Source organism: Typopeltis vanoorti, chromosome 5 (assembly GCF_054136105.1).
Source record: "Typopeltis vanoorti isolate ZY-2024b chromosome 5, IOZ_Tvanoo_1.0, whole genome shotgun sequence".
Lineage (NCBI taxonomy): Eukaryota > Metazoa > Arthropoda > Arachnida > Uropygi > Thelyphonidae > Typopeltis > Typopeltis vanoorti.
This window is the reverse complement of record NC_143553.1, coordinates 31,899,841-31,917,260: the sequence shown is the minus strand read 5'-3', so window position 1 is coordinate 31,917,260 and position 17,420 is coordinate 31,899,841. Positions and strand designations below refer to the sequence as shown.

The window sequence follows — 17,420 nt, the reverse complement described above, 5'->3', positions numbered from 1 at the left end:
TAGGTAGATCTCAAGACAGATTGCACTGTTATTTAAAAAAGGTCAACACGAGAAAATTATTATTATTATTATTACAGGCTACTCCAAGAAGTCCTTAGACTCATCAAGGAGGCCCTAAACATGTCAAGAACTATCCAACATTTGTGCAGTATCTATCATACTTTGCTTTGAACTCATTCACAGTCATGGCATCCACAACATACTCTGGCAACCTATTCCACTCATTCACTACTCTCCAAGCAAAAAACATAGTTCTAATACCCTTGCTAACTTGGATGGTCCCTAGTTCTCCGACCACCAGACTTGTTTTGAAAAATTTCCTCTGAATTAATCTTGTAAAAACCCCTAAGTAATTTGTATATCTCAATCATATCGCTCTGTTTCTGCCTATCAACCAGTTTCTATAACCCACAAATCTTCAACTTGTTCTCGTAAAATCCATTCCATAGACATATCATCCTGGTCACTCGCCTCTGGATCCTCTCCACCTTCATCCCCCTTATCGCCAAGAAATTCTGGCGCTCAGATCTGCGTGCAGTAGTCAAGACTACAGATAACATCCTACAGAACTTCCTACGTTCATTCAAAGACAACATTCTGGTTGAAAAATATTCTAGGATATATATAAGAGTCCATGTTCACACAGCTAGGTTTACTCAGTCACTGGAAGAAATTTTGAAATCCGAAAGAAAGAACACTTAAGCAATGTGGAATATAAAAGGAAAGAAAATAGTGGTCTCACTAAACATAGGTTAATAATCATTACACTTCAGAGCAGTGAATTGAATATCATTACATGGTTTCCTTCATTACTCTGTAACAGAATGCTCCTTTCATTCTTTTTAATATTCATATTGTTTTGTCATTCTACTACATTCTCTCCAATTTCAGATTTATATTTTTAGTGTATTTTAAAAATTTTTTATATTAATATTCTTGGTAAATAATATGTAATATATATATATATATATATATTTTTTTTAAATTATTATATTAATATTCTTAGTAAATAATAATATGTAATATATATATATATATATATATATATATATATTACCATAATCTCTCAGACTGTCATTGTGCTGTCATCCAACTTTGGCATTCATGGGATCTTGAATGCATGTATATGCCCAACAGTGAGGTTATGCAGAGAACAGCTTTAAATATTCAGACGCTAACACTTTAATGGTTACCTTTTCGTCTAAACAACAATGCTAACGCTTTGTTGTTTAGACTTTATTCCTTTACACTTTTTGTTGATGGTTTCTTTCTTTTTTTGTGCGCCTGAAGAAGTCTTCTTAAAGACGAAACTAGTCGTGCTGAATAAAAATAGTGTTTTATTTTTGTCTCTCAGCTTCCAGTCATTTAATATTTAAAAATAAATATATATATAAAAAAAACAACATAACAAGTTGAAATATCCTGGCATTTACCATATTTGGCGCAACTGCAACATGCCTTATTTTGGCTAGGCCGAAAATCCATCAAATTATGACTAAAGAAACATAAAAGAGACATCACATATAGCAGAACTAGAGCAAACTCTCTGTTCTCTGACGCTAACGATAAAAATTCTGTCATTCATCCAGTCATGTGAGACAAATCGGAAAATATCTTTTGATGCTATGATGAACTGGAAAGAAAAATTGTAGAATCTAAAGAAATTGTCCTACATCTAGTACATCTCAACACTAACTCAGCTATAATCTCTCTGTCATTGAACAGGTACACAAAATGGCTTTATGCATTAATACGTTAAATGAACGTGGAGAGATGCTTCTGGAATTTGCAGATAACAACCTGATGATTTGCAATACCAAATTCCAACAAAAAGATTGTCGTAAATGAACATGGCGCTCCTTCAATGGCAAACACAGGAATATGATCGACCTGATATTAATAGACCAGAAATGGAGAACCTCAGTTCAACAGTGCAGATCATTCCAAGGAGCTGATATTGATTCGGTTACAGCTTAGTGATTGTGAATATAAGACTAAAACTGAAACCGAAGTACAAAGGAAGTTCCACAAAGCTAGAGACATCTCAAAACTAAATGAAGACAGCTTAAGAACAGCATATCAGAACATATTGGAAACTAAGCTTAAGACCCCAAGTGAAAAAATATATAAATACAAGAGCAGAACGACTCACTACAGTGCTAAAAAAAGCAGTAGAGGAAGTAATTCCTGAAAGAGAAAAGATCAACAAGAAATGGATAACTCAGGAAACCCTAAAATTGGTACAGGAGAAAAGAGAACTGAAACTTAAAAGAGATAATTCAGAGACAGCAGATGAGTTATAGTGTCAAAAATGCAATGAAGTACTGAAAGCAGCAAGATCTGATAAAGCCAAATGTTAGAAGACCAGTGCAAAGACATTGAACAGTACTATGGAGAACACAAAACTAGAGAGGTCTACAAACTTATAAGAAATGTCAATAGGAAGTGGCAAACAAGATCAGTAGCAGTCAAAGATGAAGATGGTAAAGTATTGATGGACAAGATATTGCAGTGAACTATATAAAAATCAACTAAATAATACTGCAACAGAAGTGATCAAAGAACTAAAAGCAATCTCTCCACCAGCAGAGATCTTTGAAAATGACATCTTGGAAGATGAGGTGAATAAGGCTATAAAACATCTCAAGAACAACAAGAGTCCTGGAGATGACAACATAATAGGCGAGATGCTAAAATATGGGAGAGAATCGGTTGTAAAAGAAATGCGTAATGTAATATGTAATGTAATGTAATGTAAGCTGTGTAATGAAATATGGAAATCATGGTATGCCCCCAAAGAGTGGAAAAAATCAGTCTTGGTTGTCCTTCATAAGAAAAGTAGTGCTTTAGAATGCACCAATTTCAGAACTATTGCATTAATGAGTCATCTTGGCAAAATGCTGATGAAAATACTAACAGAAAGCCTGAAGGGTCACATCTTCCGGATGAGCAAGTCGGATTTCGAAAAGATTGAAGTACAGTGCAACAAATACTCACACTAAGACTAATAGCAGAGAAAGCTTGAAGAAAGAACAAAAAGATATACTGCTGTTTTCTGGACTTCCAAAAAACATTTGATAATATTGACCAAAATATAACATGGGCAGTCTTGGAATCCTATGGTGTGGACAATAAATTGATCTATCTACCTGCTGAAAGATTTAAACAGCTAAGCACATGCAAAAATCAGGATAGCAGCTGCGACTGGAGATTGGTTTTGCCACTAGTCAGGGCACAAGACAAGGGGACCCAATATCACCAATCATCATCACACATCTGGGAAGAACACTAGATAAGATTAAAGAAGAATGTGGAGGCATTTCAATAAATGACATGAGAATAAACTACCTCTGCTTTGCAGATGACATCATCCTGATTGAAGAAGATGCAGCAAGACTGGAACAGACATTGCAAACACTATACACAGAAGGAAAAATATATGGACTAAATGTCAAATTTGAAAAAACTAAAACAATGATATTCGGACAACAGGAGTTACTGAACAGAGTTACGATAGACATGTTTCAACTGGAAAATGTGGAACACTTCACATATCTTGTATGCCACATGACGCATGACTTGGACCCCAAAAAAGAGATAAAAATTAGAATAGCCAGAGCAACAACTATTTTAAAAGCCATGGACAAAATATGGAAGAGCCGAGCTATAAAGATGCAAACTAAACTGCGCATTGTAGAAACCTGTATCTTCAGCAGCATGCTCTATGGATGTGAGGCCTGTGTACTCCTGAGAGAATCTGAAAGGAGGGTATTAGCATTTGAGAGGAAGTGCTATAGAAAAATCTTGAGAATAAGCTGGATCCAGAAAGTGAACAATGAGGAAATCTACAGACGAATACAACCAAAAGAAAACATGATCCAGAAAATAATCAAAAGGAAACTGCATCGCTTTGCCATATATGTAGAATGAACGATGAGATGAAAATAAAAATGCTGCTGTTTGGGATGATTGAAGGAAAGAACAAAAAAGGAAGACCAAACAGAGAATGGGGGTGATGACATTGTCAAATGTGCAGAAACTCTATACACAAATTGAGTCATCTTGCATAAAATAGAATACAATGGAAGAATCATATCAAGATGACATCAGACACCTATGGGCGTTAGACCCATGGTTGTTGATGATGATGACGTTAACACTTTATTGTATACATTTTCTCTCACAATGTTTGTTGGCAGTTCTCTCATGTTATGCACCCGAAGAAGTCTTCTAAGAAGACAAAATTAGTTCTGAAGTTTATTTAAATTAAAATAGTGTTTCTATTTTTTCCTTCTTGACTTAGTCATTTAATCCTTTTTTTTAATATATAAAAAATATATAATCTGTTTTTTTTAAATATATATATTATATATATATATATATATATATATATATTATATATATATATATATATATATTATATATATATATATATATATTTAAAAATATATATACACATTATATATATTCTTATATATAATGTGTGTATATGTATATATTTTTTTAGGTTGAAACGTATAAGTGTTTTCGACCTGGTGACATTGTACTAGCACGCGTTGTATCCTTTGTATAATGTTTTTACTTTGAATTCAGTATAGTTTATGAAATATCCCTTTCTAATATGGTGAGCTTTGTTTTCACATTAAGATATTTTAATAATGTTTAGCCTGAATGTGATGGGTTACTGACTTTAATCTTATTTCACATACTAATTAAGAATAATTATATCATAATTATAAAACAAAATTTTTAATTAGTTTAATAGTAAATATTTTCATCGACACATACATGCATTTAGACCACTTCATTTTCATCTAATAAAAATTTGTGAATAGTACATGCACTTATAATCTTACCTTGGATAATACTTTCCACACATTGAAAAGTTAAAAAGAAAACTTAGTGAGTATTAAGTAACAAATCATAATTTTAGATATGTAAGCATTTGATGGTCTTTTTTTTTAGTATATTATATGTGTTATTACAAGACATTCTTATAAATACTGCACTATATACTGTTTTACTAATACTAGTATTAATACATCAAATCAGCACAGTGGTTGTGAAATCAACCACTGCTGATATGATGTACAGTTTTTTTTTTTTTTTTTTTCATTGTATGTCAGCATTATGGCATTATATTTGGATAAACAGTGTTTGTTAATATTTTGCAGAGGTTATCACTGAAAATTTTCCTTATAGATATGATGTAGCTTTCAATAGGTGATGCACATTCTTATTTACTCTCCACTGCAGAAAACGAACTTGGAGTTGTAATTGCTCATAGTGAAGCAGGTAAAGTATTTGTCAGATTCTTGAAAGTTAGAATTCATCATTATCGTTCATTTTCTTTCCACTACTGGATGAAGGCCTCACCTAAAATCCTCCATTCAATCTGATCTTGAGCTTTTCTGTGCTACTGAGTTCCAGCCATATCTCTACTGTCATCCTCCCACCATCTCTTTAGTCTTCCTGTAGCTTTCTTTCCATATCATTCTGATATCAATTTTATCCATTTTTGAGTGTTACTTCTTGCAGTATGATCTACTCACTGCCATTTAAATATTTTAATGGCTTGGGTCTGAGCGAAGACCCAAGTATTACACTTTCTATTTTGAATGGTAGTGTGTTACGTCTTCGTACTTGCCCTGTTATTATTAATTACATTATTTACTTATCTTACTTATTCTCAGCTATTCCATTGCTGACAAATTTATATTCTTTTAGGTCGACTGCGCCAGCCGGCAACTGAATTCTGACACACAATTTAAAACTACTGAAAAACAATATAGGGATCAAGTGGTTTGCAGTCGTGGTCCCCCTTTCTTAGTTACTAATGGATTCCCCCTATTACTTATGCATAGTGCGAAATTTAACAAGTGGTAACTCAATTCTCAGAACAATGACAGACTCATGTGGTTTGAATTAAAGAAATACATTTATTTAGACAAATACATATATACACTTTAGTCAGAAATTCCAATTCTAAAGAGTCTGACCCCCCCCCCCCCTTTAAGTTAATGTATCCAAAAGGTTTACTCTAAAATCTTATACTATCAATCTCATACTCTTCTTTGTATAACTTGGTTCAGGCTCTGGTTAATTCTTACAGAGTGCTCAGTTCCCATATATAGGAATAACACATATACATAGATACATTCTACAATCCTAGTATGGAGCATATCAGACATACTCCGTCTTGCAAGATTCACATGGGACAATATTCTCTCTTATGCTCAGGCTTTATCCTCCCTCAAAATTCAGTTAATATTCAAATTTAAGTTTAACACAATGATATAAATGTTTCTTCCAACATAAACAGTCCGAAACCTTGGTTCACAGCTCAGCTTAAGCTTAGGGTGTCACTTGCATCTTTAGATGTAGACAGAAATGTCCAAAAGAAAACAGTTCTTTAGATACAAAATGGAAGTTGACTATATGGAGCTCCTTAACGTTCTGTTTCTTATACCCTCTTTGGTTATTATTCAATTTTAATACAAAAACTTGCACCTTACCGTTCTTGCTTGTCTGGTAGTTGTTGGAACTTCCTTAACTAGGCTTCCGGGTTTCCTCACCGTATATTTCTTATGGCATCTGCGACATACTTCTATTCTTTTCGAAAGAGGTTCACCTCTTTGCTGATTTATCCGTTGGCATGGCTAACCAACAGCTCTTTTCTGGAACTCTGGCCGCATTCCTCAGTTGTGGCTATGGTCGATGCGGCACGTACAGCAACGGGAAAATGCTGCTGGGCACGGCGGCAAGCTTCACAGCTATCCAGCACTTGAATCAGGAATCAGGAACAGAAAAATAAGAGAGCGATTGAATTACGCGCCAAAGCCTATATAGTCAATGTGAGCGCCCTCTCTTGGTGACTACGTCATGCACACAGCGGCGGCCGATTGGTCACCACAGCTCTGAACTGTTTTTAACATGGCTCAATACATATATCATCTTACATACATCTTTCAGCATTTATACATAATTTTCCTTTGTTAAACAATCCACAAACATTATCTATTTATGTTATGGGTTTCTCAAAATTCACTTAATATCTACTAGAAAAATGGTTAGACATAGTTCTGAATTACCAAGATGCACATTTTCTTCTGGAGGCATAAGCATGTCCATATCCATGGTTTTTAGCATTACCTTATGTTGGGTCGGAAATAGGATGACTCATTAAAAGTGAATCGGCACTTTTTCCGACACAACAAATGCCCCCTCCCCCCCTTTATCTAAAATTTTACTTTAATGAAGTTACAGAAAAATTTTGTACATTTTATCTGCCCCCTTTTTTATCTTTTTTTTTCGATTCCATTAATTGCTCAACACATATGAGTGGCTTTGCTCTCTACATTGTTTATTTGGAATTGTGCACCTATCACTAGTTTGGTCTTCATTTTCTGCCCCTTTACAGGTCATTAGTCAGCTTTTTTTCTCGTGATAAGATCATCACATATTTCCTTGATCCTAAATTTGTCTTTTCTATTCGGACCATTTTCTGTGGACTGAGAATTCTCGTGTAGAGGCTTGTCCTTCTCTTTTCTATTTCCATGGCTCTGATTGGCATTGCTTGGATCCTTTGTTCGAAGGAACTTAATCTCCCCCTTGAGGTAGTCGCAGGAGAATCCATTCTTCCACAGAAAATCCTCCCTTAAAATTAGCCCTATGTGGGAGATGGAGCTCTTTGGTAGAATCAAAAAATTTTGCCGTGAATAGAGTCCAAACTCAGGTAGTCCCACCTTCAGTCTCACTACTTTAGTAGCGTGTATTGGGGAGGGGGATATCCCTAAGATCCCAATTGATTACTTCAGATGTTTGATTCTATTCTCCACACCAAGCCCAAGTTCATCGATGTGTTTTTCAGATATTATAGAGACTTGGGAACCAGTGTCAATTAGTGCTTCAAATTTTCTCCTGAAGATTTTTCCTTTCACCACCATTCCGGGGAAATTTTTATTGCCCTGTTTCCCCTTTTTAGTGGGTAATCTAGCACACGTGAGCGATGTTGCCTCTGGTCGGTATCTGGTTCTATGATCATTTGTCGAGCAATATGACCCAACTTGTTGCAGTTGAAACACCTGGGAGGCTCTCGGCGGTAGTTTTTTTCACACTCTTTCTCTGAGGACAAAAGGGGTCCAGTTCTACAGCTTGTAGACAATTCTTGCAGCTTCCTCATCATGTGATCCATTTTCTCCAGCATGGGTTGCTGTAGTCTTTCAACCTCGTTGCTGACAATTTTCTTTACCTTTTCTTCTTGCAAAGAGGTGAGCATTTGATTTTTGGCCGGATCAATTATTAGCTGATTGATCACGGCATCAAGTCGAGTGGTCTTTGTATCTTCTCTACCTCTTGCCTGACTATTGATCGCACTTCATCGGAATTACTAGCACCTACTGCAACACTGTAAATTAACTCAGAGTTGCTTTCTTTATATTTCTTTCTTATATTTCTTATGGCGTCTGCGACATACTTCTATTCTTTTCGAAAGAGGTTCACCTCTTCGCTGATTTATACGTTGGCATGGCTAACCAACGGCTCTTTTCTGGAACTCTGGCCGCATTCCTCAGTTGTGGCTACGGTCGACGCGGCACATACAGCAACGGGAAAATGCTGCTGGGCACGGCGGCAAGCTTCACAGCTATCCAGCACTTGAATCAGGAACCAGGAACAGAAAAATAAGAGAGCGATTGAATTACGTGCCGAAACCTATATAGTCAATGTGAGCGCCCTCTCTTGGTGACTATGTCATGCACACAGTGGCGGCCGATTGGTCACTGCAGCTCTGAACTGTTTTTAACATGGCTCAATACATATATCATCTTATATACATCTTTCAGCATTTATACATAATGTTCCTTTGTTAAACAATCCACAAACATTATCTGTTTATGTTATGGGTTTCTCAAAATTCACTTAATATCTACTAGAAAAATGGTTAGACATAGTTCTGAATTACCAAGATGCACATTTTCTTCTGGAGGCATAAGCATGTCCATATCCATGGTTTTTAACGTTACCTTATGTTGGGTCGGAAATAGGATGACTCATTAAAAGTGAATCGACACTTTTTCCGACACAACAAGTGCCAACAGTGATCTTTCTATTTTCCTCTGGACAGTCTTCAACTTGTTGGTAATTTAATCCTTTTTGCATTCAGTTCATTGATCATTTGTTGGCAGCTCTGCAGGCTTTTCCTAAGAGAACAATGTTATCATCAAATTGTAGGTGATGTAGCTCTTTCCCATTTATTATAATTCCTCTATCTTTTGCATTCTGATTTTTTAAAATTTGTTCTAGGTCTACTGTAAATAATTTAGGTGAAAAAAAGTATGGATTACTGGAAGAAAAAAGCAGATGTGCTTTAATGTATGAACTGAATGCTATTATTTAAATATGGTTATATGATACTAAATTTGTAAATTGTGATATATGCCTGAATAATCATTTGTTGCATAAAGTGAAGTTCCTTAGAAGTTGATAAAATTTGAGAAACTTATCTTTGGATTCCTTTACCAACATTACCTCATTTTTGTGCAATAATGATACTTATTACTGATAGAATATCTGTTTCGAAGATTAATTGTAAAATTTTTCTTAATTATTATGAATATTTAAGATGTTGTCGATTGCGCCATTTGTATTATTCTAATTCTGTTATCAACTTTATATTATTTTCAACTGTGCCTTTGTTATTCCTTTACACGTGCAATTTAGAGCCCTAACTTACTTATACTTTACTCAGTCATAACTATAATCTGCTTAAGATAGACCTCTCTTTTAATCCCCTATAATCTTCTTTATGTTCCCACTGTTAGTAGATGACCTTTGTTATTAGTCTATCCACAATAAACAGGGTACCAACTCTCAAACAATGCAATTTAGAAAAATTTATTTGTTTAACAACTGTGCCATTCTAAATTATATATATAGCTTGAGAATTTAAGTATTGAACATATGTAAGATCAAATCTAACATACACAGTCTCTTATAGTTAGTCATGGCGATTCTTAATCAAAGTGTATGTGTGTGTGTGTTGGAAAAACTTCCAACACACACACACACATATATCTTCTACTTTTCAGCCATTTTCTGTCCACTGCTGGACGAAGGCCTTCTCCAGTTCTTTCCACCTTTCTCTGTTCTTGGCAATGGTTGAGCAATATTTCCCAACAAAATTTGACAATTCATCACTCCACCTTCTTTTAGGACGTTCTCGACCTCGTTTCCCTTCTTTTGGAATCCAGTTCATTAGTATGGTGGTCCATTGTTCATCTTCTCTTCTGAATAGATGTCCAGCCCATTTCCATTTTAGTCACTTATGGTGAACAGGGATGTCAGTCTGGCTTCTATGTATATACATATGAGCACTTGCAACACTAGATGTATACTTATTCACTGCATGGGGCTAATGGTGATGGGGTTGGATGTTAGGAGGATCTAAATATAGATACGTGATATCAAAACCTGGAGATATTAACATCATTTCTTTACTTTATGCAGATGATGTTATATATTCTTAAATAAATTCAATTCAAGTTTTTCAGCTTCTTTAACTAAATGGAATAACTGCTGAAAGAAATTTGGAATGAAAATCAGCAATAAAAATAAGTAAGAACATGAAAAATATCGACTTTTGTATTCAATAAAGAACCTATAGATTAAGTAAAATATTTCATCTGTTTAGGCACAATTTTAATAAAGATGACAAATTAAATATGGAAATTGAAAACAGAATAAGCAAAGCTGTTGTGGTGGGAAGCAGTTGAATAAATTTATATGGAATAAGGGAGAAATTAACCAAAACTAAATTAACAGTATGGGGTGACAACATTTTAACCAACTTTAACTTATGTAATTTGAGGGTTGGGTTAAAAATAAAAACAGAACATCACATCCCAGGCATCACTGAAAGCTCTAAAAAAAATTTAAAGTGTACATGTGACAACATTGGCACAAACATGAAAAATTTAGATATCACAAAGGAAGGAACTTGACATTGTTAGCATTCAAGAATGTGTGAGAACTGAGCTAATATAAAACAGTATGAGAAGAGAAGTTAGTGAAGTAGACATTTGATGCTGTGATGGTAGGTAAAAAGATCTATAGAAAGACTAAGATCTGGGTTGAATAATGCAGTTAGAAGGTTCTTAAATGACCAAAATTTAAGATTTGATGATGGTGGAATTCTGACAAGTTAAAATTGTTGATAGGAAGCTAGTAATTATTTTAGCTTAATCACACAGTATTATCTTCGTATCCTTGACACCTTGTGTGGTGGTAGTGTGTGTGTGTGGGGGGGGGGTAAATAACGAGATTTTACTGCACCATCACCAGAATAATTAATGAAAGAATTAAACTAAGAATCAGTAATAGAAAAAATTAAAAAATATAAACATAAATAGATGGAACATGTTCAAAGAATGAAAATAGAAAGATTACCAAAACACAAAGATCACAAATATCCAGGCCCATGGCAGAATTTGAACCTACAGCCTGTTAGTTGGAGATTGAATCTGCTAATCACTTAGTCACTAGTCTGTCTGTATAATTATTATATGGAGAGACTAATTTGGAGGAAAATCGTTGACAGGACATTATTACTTTTTTCTGTCAATGATTTTTCCTTCATAATAATTATACAGTATATGATAATTATAATTAAATATAAAACTAATTGGCAGGCAAATTTCAAAATGGGGAATTGAACAATGCAAGTTATTTGGTACTGCAGAAGTTTTCCTAAAGAAGTTTGGGAAATTTTCAAGTCATTCGAGAAGGCAGATGACGTAAGAAAAAAAGGAAAAGTTGATCTTTGGATATCAAAAAAGCAGGGTAGAAAATGAATTCTAGGCATACAGAAATATTTTGGAAATATATGGAGAAAAGGACAATGCTAGTAATGTATATGGACAAAGTGAGAATTTATTTTGGAGGATGATTATAAGAATATAGCTGAATCTATAAACTTTATTATTTGATGTAACTTCTGAGGTGGGAATGATAAAAAAACAGAACCATCTAAATAGTAAATTCAATAATTTCATTGTTTTGTTTTACCTGAAATAATTGAAGTTATTCTTATCTCTGATGAATGTATATTACTGCTTATTTGAATAGTCACAGAAACTTTTAAGTTTATAGACGATCTGTTTTATTTTAGGTGTTCCCATGGTTCCTATAAGTTGGAGTGAGATGCAGTGTCCAAAAACATATAATAGGGAACCACGAAAAGTAGCTAAAGTTGTTCCTGAAGCCAATTTATTTTCTCTGTAAATAAAAAATAGCTTGTAACAGTATAGTTGTTTTTGCATTTCTATAAATTACTCACTTTTACTTTTAAAGGCACCTCCACTACTTAGTGTTTGTATTGTAATTCCCTTCTCCATTGTGAATAGTTATTCCAGGAATTCTCTGGCTCATGTCACCTCCACATCTCCTCTCCACATAATTCGAAGCTATTTCTTCCTGGTAGTGATCAATTCATGATTATAAAATAATATATTAAAACATGCTATTGAATACTTTTTTGGGCTTCAGAAACTATTTAAATTCTAGTTATGTGTTTTTCACTGCTGCATTTTATAAAATCTCGTATGAGCTATTTTTGCTTTATATAGTAATATCCATCCTCCCCTAAAGCACACTATGAAATTATGCATCATGAATAGTTATAGTTTTCTTATTTTGGCTTTATTTTCCTTCTGTTCTCAAGATTTAACTGCTAAATGATACTATGAAAATATTAAAACCTGATATGAAACAGCATTTGCTGTATCACATTACTAAAATGCAATACCTTTCAGCAAGTTACATGTAGTAATTCTCATAATATATTTCTCAATCATATATTTTTAAGATTATCGTCTTTTTTTTTTTTATTAATCCCTATCGGCAATATTCTGTAAAAAATTAATTATAGCATGCTTCAGTTTAGTATATTTTTGACTATTACATATTGATTTATGAAGTTTAAGCATAATAGAATGATTTTTTTTTTCAGTTGTAAACAACCTCCCAGCAGATAATTCACAATAACACCATCGTTTACAACCGAAAAAAAAAAAAAAAAAAAAAAAAAAAAAAAATTCTAATATGAACGAATCAGATCACCAGAATGGAAAAATGGTGTTTTTGAAATGTTTTGAGCAAAAAATACACAGCATTGTATATGGTGAAAAATCCTCCAGATAATCCTGTTATCTCATTTTGAAAATCTCCTGAAAAAAGGACATCATGCAAGATTTATCTCAAAGGGCTAGTGTTCTGAAAAATGTCATCACAATTTTTTGTAATAAAATACATTTATGAAATCTTACATATGATTTTATACAAGGTAAAAATAGCTTTATAAATTACTTGATTTTTTAAAGTTTGTTGATGCCAGTTCTAAAAATCTACCCCAAAATATAGGGTGAAAATACAGAAAAGTACAACAAATCACATGACCGTTGATAGCTGCTTCGTCATCGGTGTGATCAACCATGGCTAATTTGGAGTATGAGCAAATTACTCATGAGTGATCTGTTACTATATGATTTTGTGTAAACTCAGATAAGAATATGGATTTTGAGGCAATTTCTTTAAATACAAAAACGATAATAATATGTGGTGGGGTGGTTCTGGAAAGTTCTGATAAACACACAGAGCAAAAACTAGTAGCAAAGTTATGAAGGTAACTTATGTTCTTATATCCTCGTCTGTTCTTTCTTGTGGTTATATCAATTGCTTCAATATAATTTTTGTTCTGGGCGTTCATCAGAACTTTCCATTACCCCCCCCCCCCCCCTCATATTTCGTTATATTATTATTATCAGTACTCCGGGGAGGCTATACATTACTCAAACCAGCTGCCATACCTTCCCTTAAATTCATTCACCCTAGATGCACTCACTACCTTTAAAAGAAAACTATTCCACTTGCTTCTCTATGAGAGAAAAACGTAGCTCTTATCCCTTTCTTGACTGCGAACAAACTTAACTTCCATGCATGCCCCATGTTCCTTTTCCATCTTCCATATAACAAAAAATTTCATCATACGATATCCTATAACACCCATTCAGAGGTTTATAGACTTCTGTCATATCAACCCTCTTTCTCATGTTTATCAGGCCTGTAATCCACATACTTGCAATTTTTCATTATAATGTAAATCCTATAATCCCAATACTTCGTAACTCTTCTTTGCACCTTTTCCACAGCTTCTTTATCCCCTTGGAACCTGGGAGACCAAATCTGTGCTTAACAGTTCATGTACAATCTTATCAAGGTTTTATAAAGAAGCAACTTCCTTATCCTTACATGTCAAGGTTCGCTTCAACATCACAATTATCCTCCGAGTTGTATTTGCAACTTTTGCTATTTTTGCTCAGATTCCTATAAACCACCATTATGTCAAGATCCCTAGCCTCATCAGTTTCTTGTAGCATAACCACACTAATATAATATGCTGCTGAAAAAAAATCTCATCATGCCAAAGAGCATATTCTGTAAGTACTGGATGGATGTCAATAGCATCCCTGATTGTTCGCCAATGATGCCTATCTTTGCATCATTGGCAAACAGTTGCACATCTATTATGAATGACATTAGGAAGTTCCTTCCTAATGTCATTCATGTATAGATTGAACAACTATGTCCCAAGGACTGAACCCTGAGGTACACCACTGATCACCTTAAATCTGGCAGATTCACCCCCACCTTATACCACTTTTTGATATCTGGCTGTAAACCATCCACTTATCCAAGTCAAATTTATATTCCAATCCTATATTCCCTGTTAATGCAACAGCATTTCATGTAGTATCCTATCAAATGCCTTAGCAAACTCCAACACTATCATAATGTATCCATTCTCTTTATCCAACTCAGGCATAATAGTGTTTTAAAATATGAGCAAATTGTTAAAACATAACCCTCTAGTAACCCATGCTGCTCCTTGCAGAGTATAGCTGGTTTGTCTACCAATTTCCATATGTGAGATCTTGCCAACTTCTCTAAAATCTTCAACACCACACAAGAGATACTGATAAGTCGGTAGTTGAACTTATCAGCGTTTGCACCACCCTTGTACAATGAAACTATCACACGTTCCTTCATTCCTGTGGTATCATTCCTGAGCTGAGACTCAAGTTATACAAATGTGAAAAGCCAATTCGGTTGAACTTTCTTTTAACAAGCATGCTAATTTTCCATCTGTCCCTATTGACAAATTCTTATCCAGGTTATGCAGTAGCTCTTCAACCTCAACTCTTCATCCAATGTAGTAGTTGCATTGTGCATCATGTTACATACACCTGGTTGATATATCTAACCAAGGTGAGCGCTCATTAATTGAACAATCTCATAAGGACCATCTGCATTCAATAAAGTTATTCTTTCATATTCATTCCCTCTTTTGCTTGTGGCCTAATGATAAAATTCTTTTGGATTGCCTTTAGCCTGCATAGCCAGTTTTATATCAAACTCTGATTTAGCTTTTAATTTTTCAGGAAATGACATCATATACTAAAATAATTATTATTAAGAGAGACCTCCAAGGAGTCAGGAACTCATCGAGGGAGGCCATACTATTCATACCAGCTATCATACCTGTTCTTGAATTCATTCATGCTACTTGCACACACAGGATCCAACAGCAGTCCATTCCAATCATATGCTATTCTTCTATAACGTGTGATTGGAATGGATCGCTCAGATTTTCTCTATGAGAGAAAAATCTAGCCCTAATCCCCTTCTTGACAGCATTCATTCTCAACTACTATGGATGACCTTGCGTCCTTTCCCAGCCCTCTGTAAAATGAAATATTCCATCCACTGAAATTCTGTATAACCTTTTCAGAAGTTTGTGTCAATCATATCATCCCTCTTTCTCTTGTTTGCTAGTCTACAGCCTACAAATTCTCAATCTGTCTTCATAATCTGTATTTCACAATCCTGATATCATTTTTGACACTCTCCTTTACACTCTCTCTCTCTCCACTGTATCAAGATCACCACAGAAACCAGGAGACCAGACCTGCATGCAATAGTCCAAGTGAGGTCTTATCAAGGCCTTGTAAAGAGGCAAAATGATTTCCTTAACTTTCCAAGGTTCATTTCAGCATTGCCAGTATTCTCTGAGTTGTATTTACAATTTTTGCTATATATGACCCTTGAACTTCAATTTCCTGTCTACTAAAACTCTGACATCTCTAGCCTCATCAATTTCTTCAAGCATAATTCCACCAATATAATTCGACGTTGGATATCTAATCACATCGAAGTGCATGTCTTTACATTTATTTATTTATGTATATCAGAGCACTCCTGATTACTCTATCTATCTTTGCATCATCAGCAAACAGCTGTACATCACATGTCAAATCCTTCCCTTATAAAAAACTTTAATTAATACTTTCCTATATTTTGGCAATGTTACATTACCATCACACAATGATATGTGCATGCAGGCATTGACGCTGAGCAAAATGATGCTGAATAAAGGCAACTGATGATGGGTCTAGAGTCCTAAACAATGCTCCTTAGTGGGCTAAATTGGGTTGTCTTGGCCATTGTGCAGATGTTTTTAAAATGTATGCTTCCCAAGTTTGGGACAATCTCATACACCCAAATTTGTTGAGGTTTGGAAAGTTTTTCAAATCTGAGGCAGATTTGATGAATAGTCTCTCATACTTGTGTTTGCTGTGGTGTAATAAAGTGGTCTTCTTCCAGCGTATTTATCCTGTGGTGGGTGTCCAAAGCATTGTCAGCAAGTCCTTAGTGACTTTATTGGTGAAACAGGATGCAGTCCTCCTGTTCGGATATCCTGATATTGGCTGTCCTTCCTGTTTGGTTGTAGTAGGACAGTTTGCAACTGCAAGGGACCTGGTATACCCTTGGTAGATCTAAGGAATGTGGCTGGTCTTTGGTGGAGCAAATAAGAGATGCCAGTTTTCTATGTGGTCTATAACTGGTTGTAAGGTAATATTTCCTTAGGATTTTTGTTCATATTTCAGATGTGCCCTGGATATATGGAATGGTGATAGATTTTGAGGAACCTCTGCTTTGAAAGAGGAGGAGGGGGTTGCTGTTACATGATTTCATTATTTTTTGGGGGTTGTAGCCATTAGCTAAAAAAAGTGTTAAGGATATGGTCAAGTTGTAGTTAGGACTGTTATCTGAACAGATTAATTTTGACCTCTTATCTTATATAGGGTTTTTATGATCCCATATTGTTGGGAGGAGGGGGGGGTGACTGCTGATGAATGTATCTACTGTATGTGTAGGTTTTCTGTTAACGGAGAATGCTAGAGATCCATCAGGCTGGTACGTAATCAGAGTATCTAGGAATGGAAGACTTGTTTTCCTTTTCCAAGGTAAACTGGATCCGATCCTCGGTGTTGATTGTTTAAGTGTGTTAAGAATTGTGGAGTGTA

The 17,420-nt window shown here is 34.8% G+C and overlaps 1 protein-coding gene across 2 annotated transcripts in view; it reads left to right on the top strand.

Moving 5' to 3' along the window:
• The window catches only part of Csl4 (exosome component 1 Csl4), an 86,921-nt gene extending 74,619 nt beyond the window's left edge, over positions 1-12,302 (top strand). For both annotated transcript variants that reach the window (XM_090392317.1, XM_090392316.1), the window contains 3 exons: positions 4,508-4,558; positions 5,214-5,295; positions 12,167-12,302. In XM_090392317.1, coding sequence (XP_090248443.1) covers positions 4,508-4,558; positions 5,214-5,295; positions 12,167-12,279 — 246 coding nt within the window. In that variant the 3' untranslated portion in view covers positions 12,280-12,302. The remainder of the gene's footprint in view (positions 1-4,507; positions 4,559-5,213; positions 5,296-12,166) is intronic.
• Positions 12,303-17,420: the final 5,118 nt, after the last annotated feature.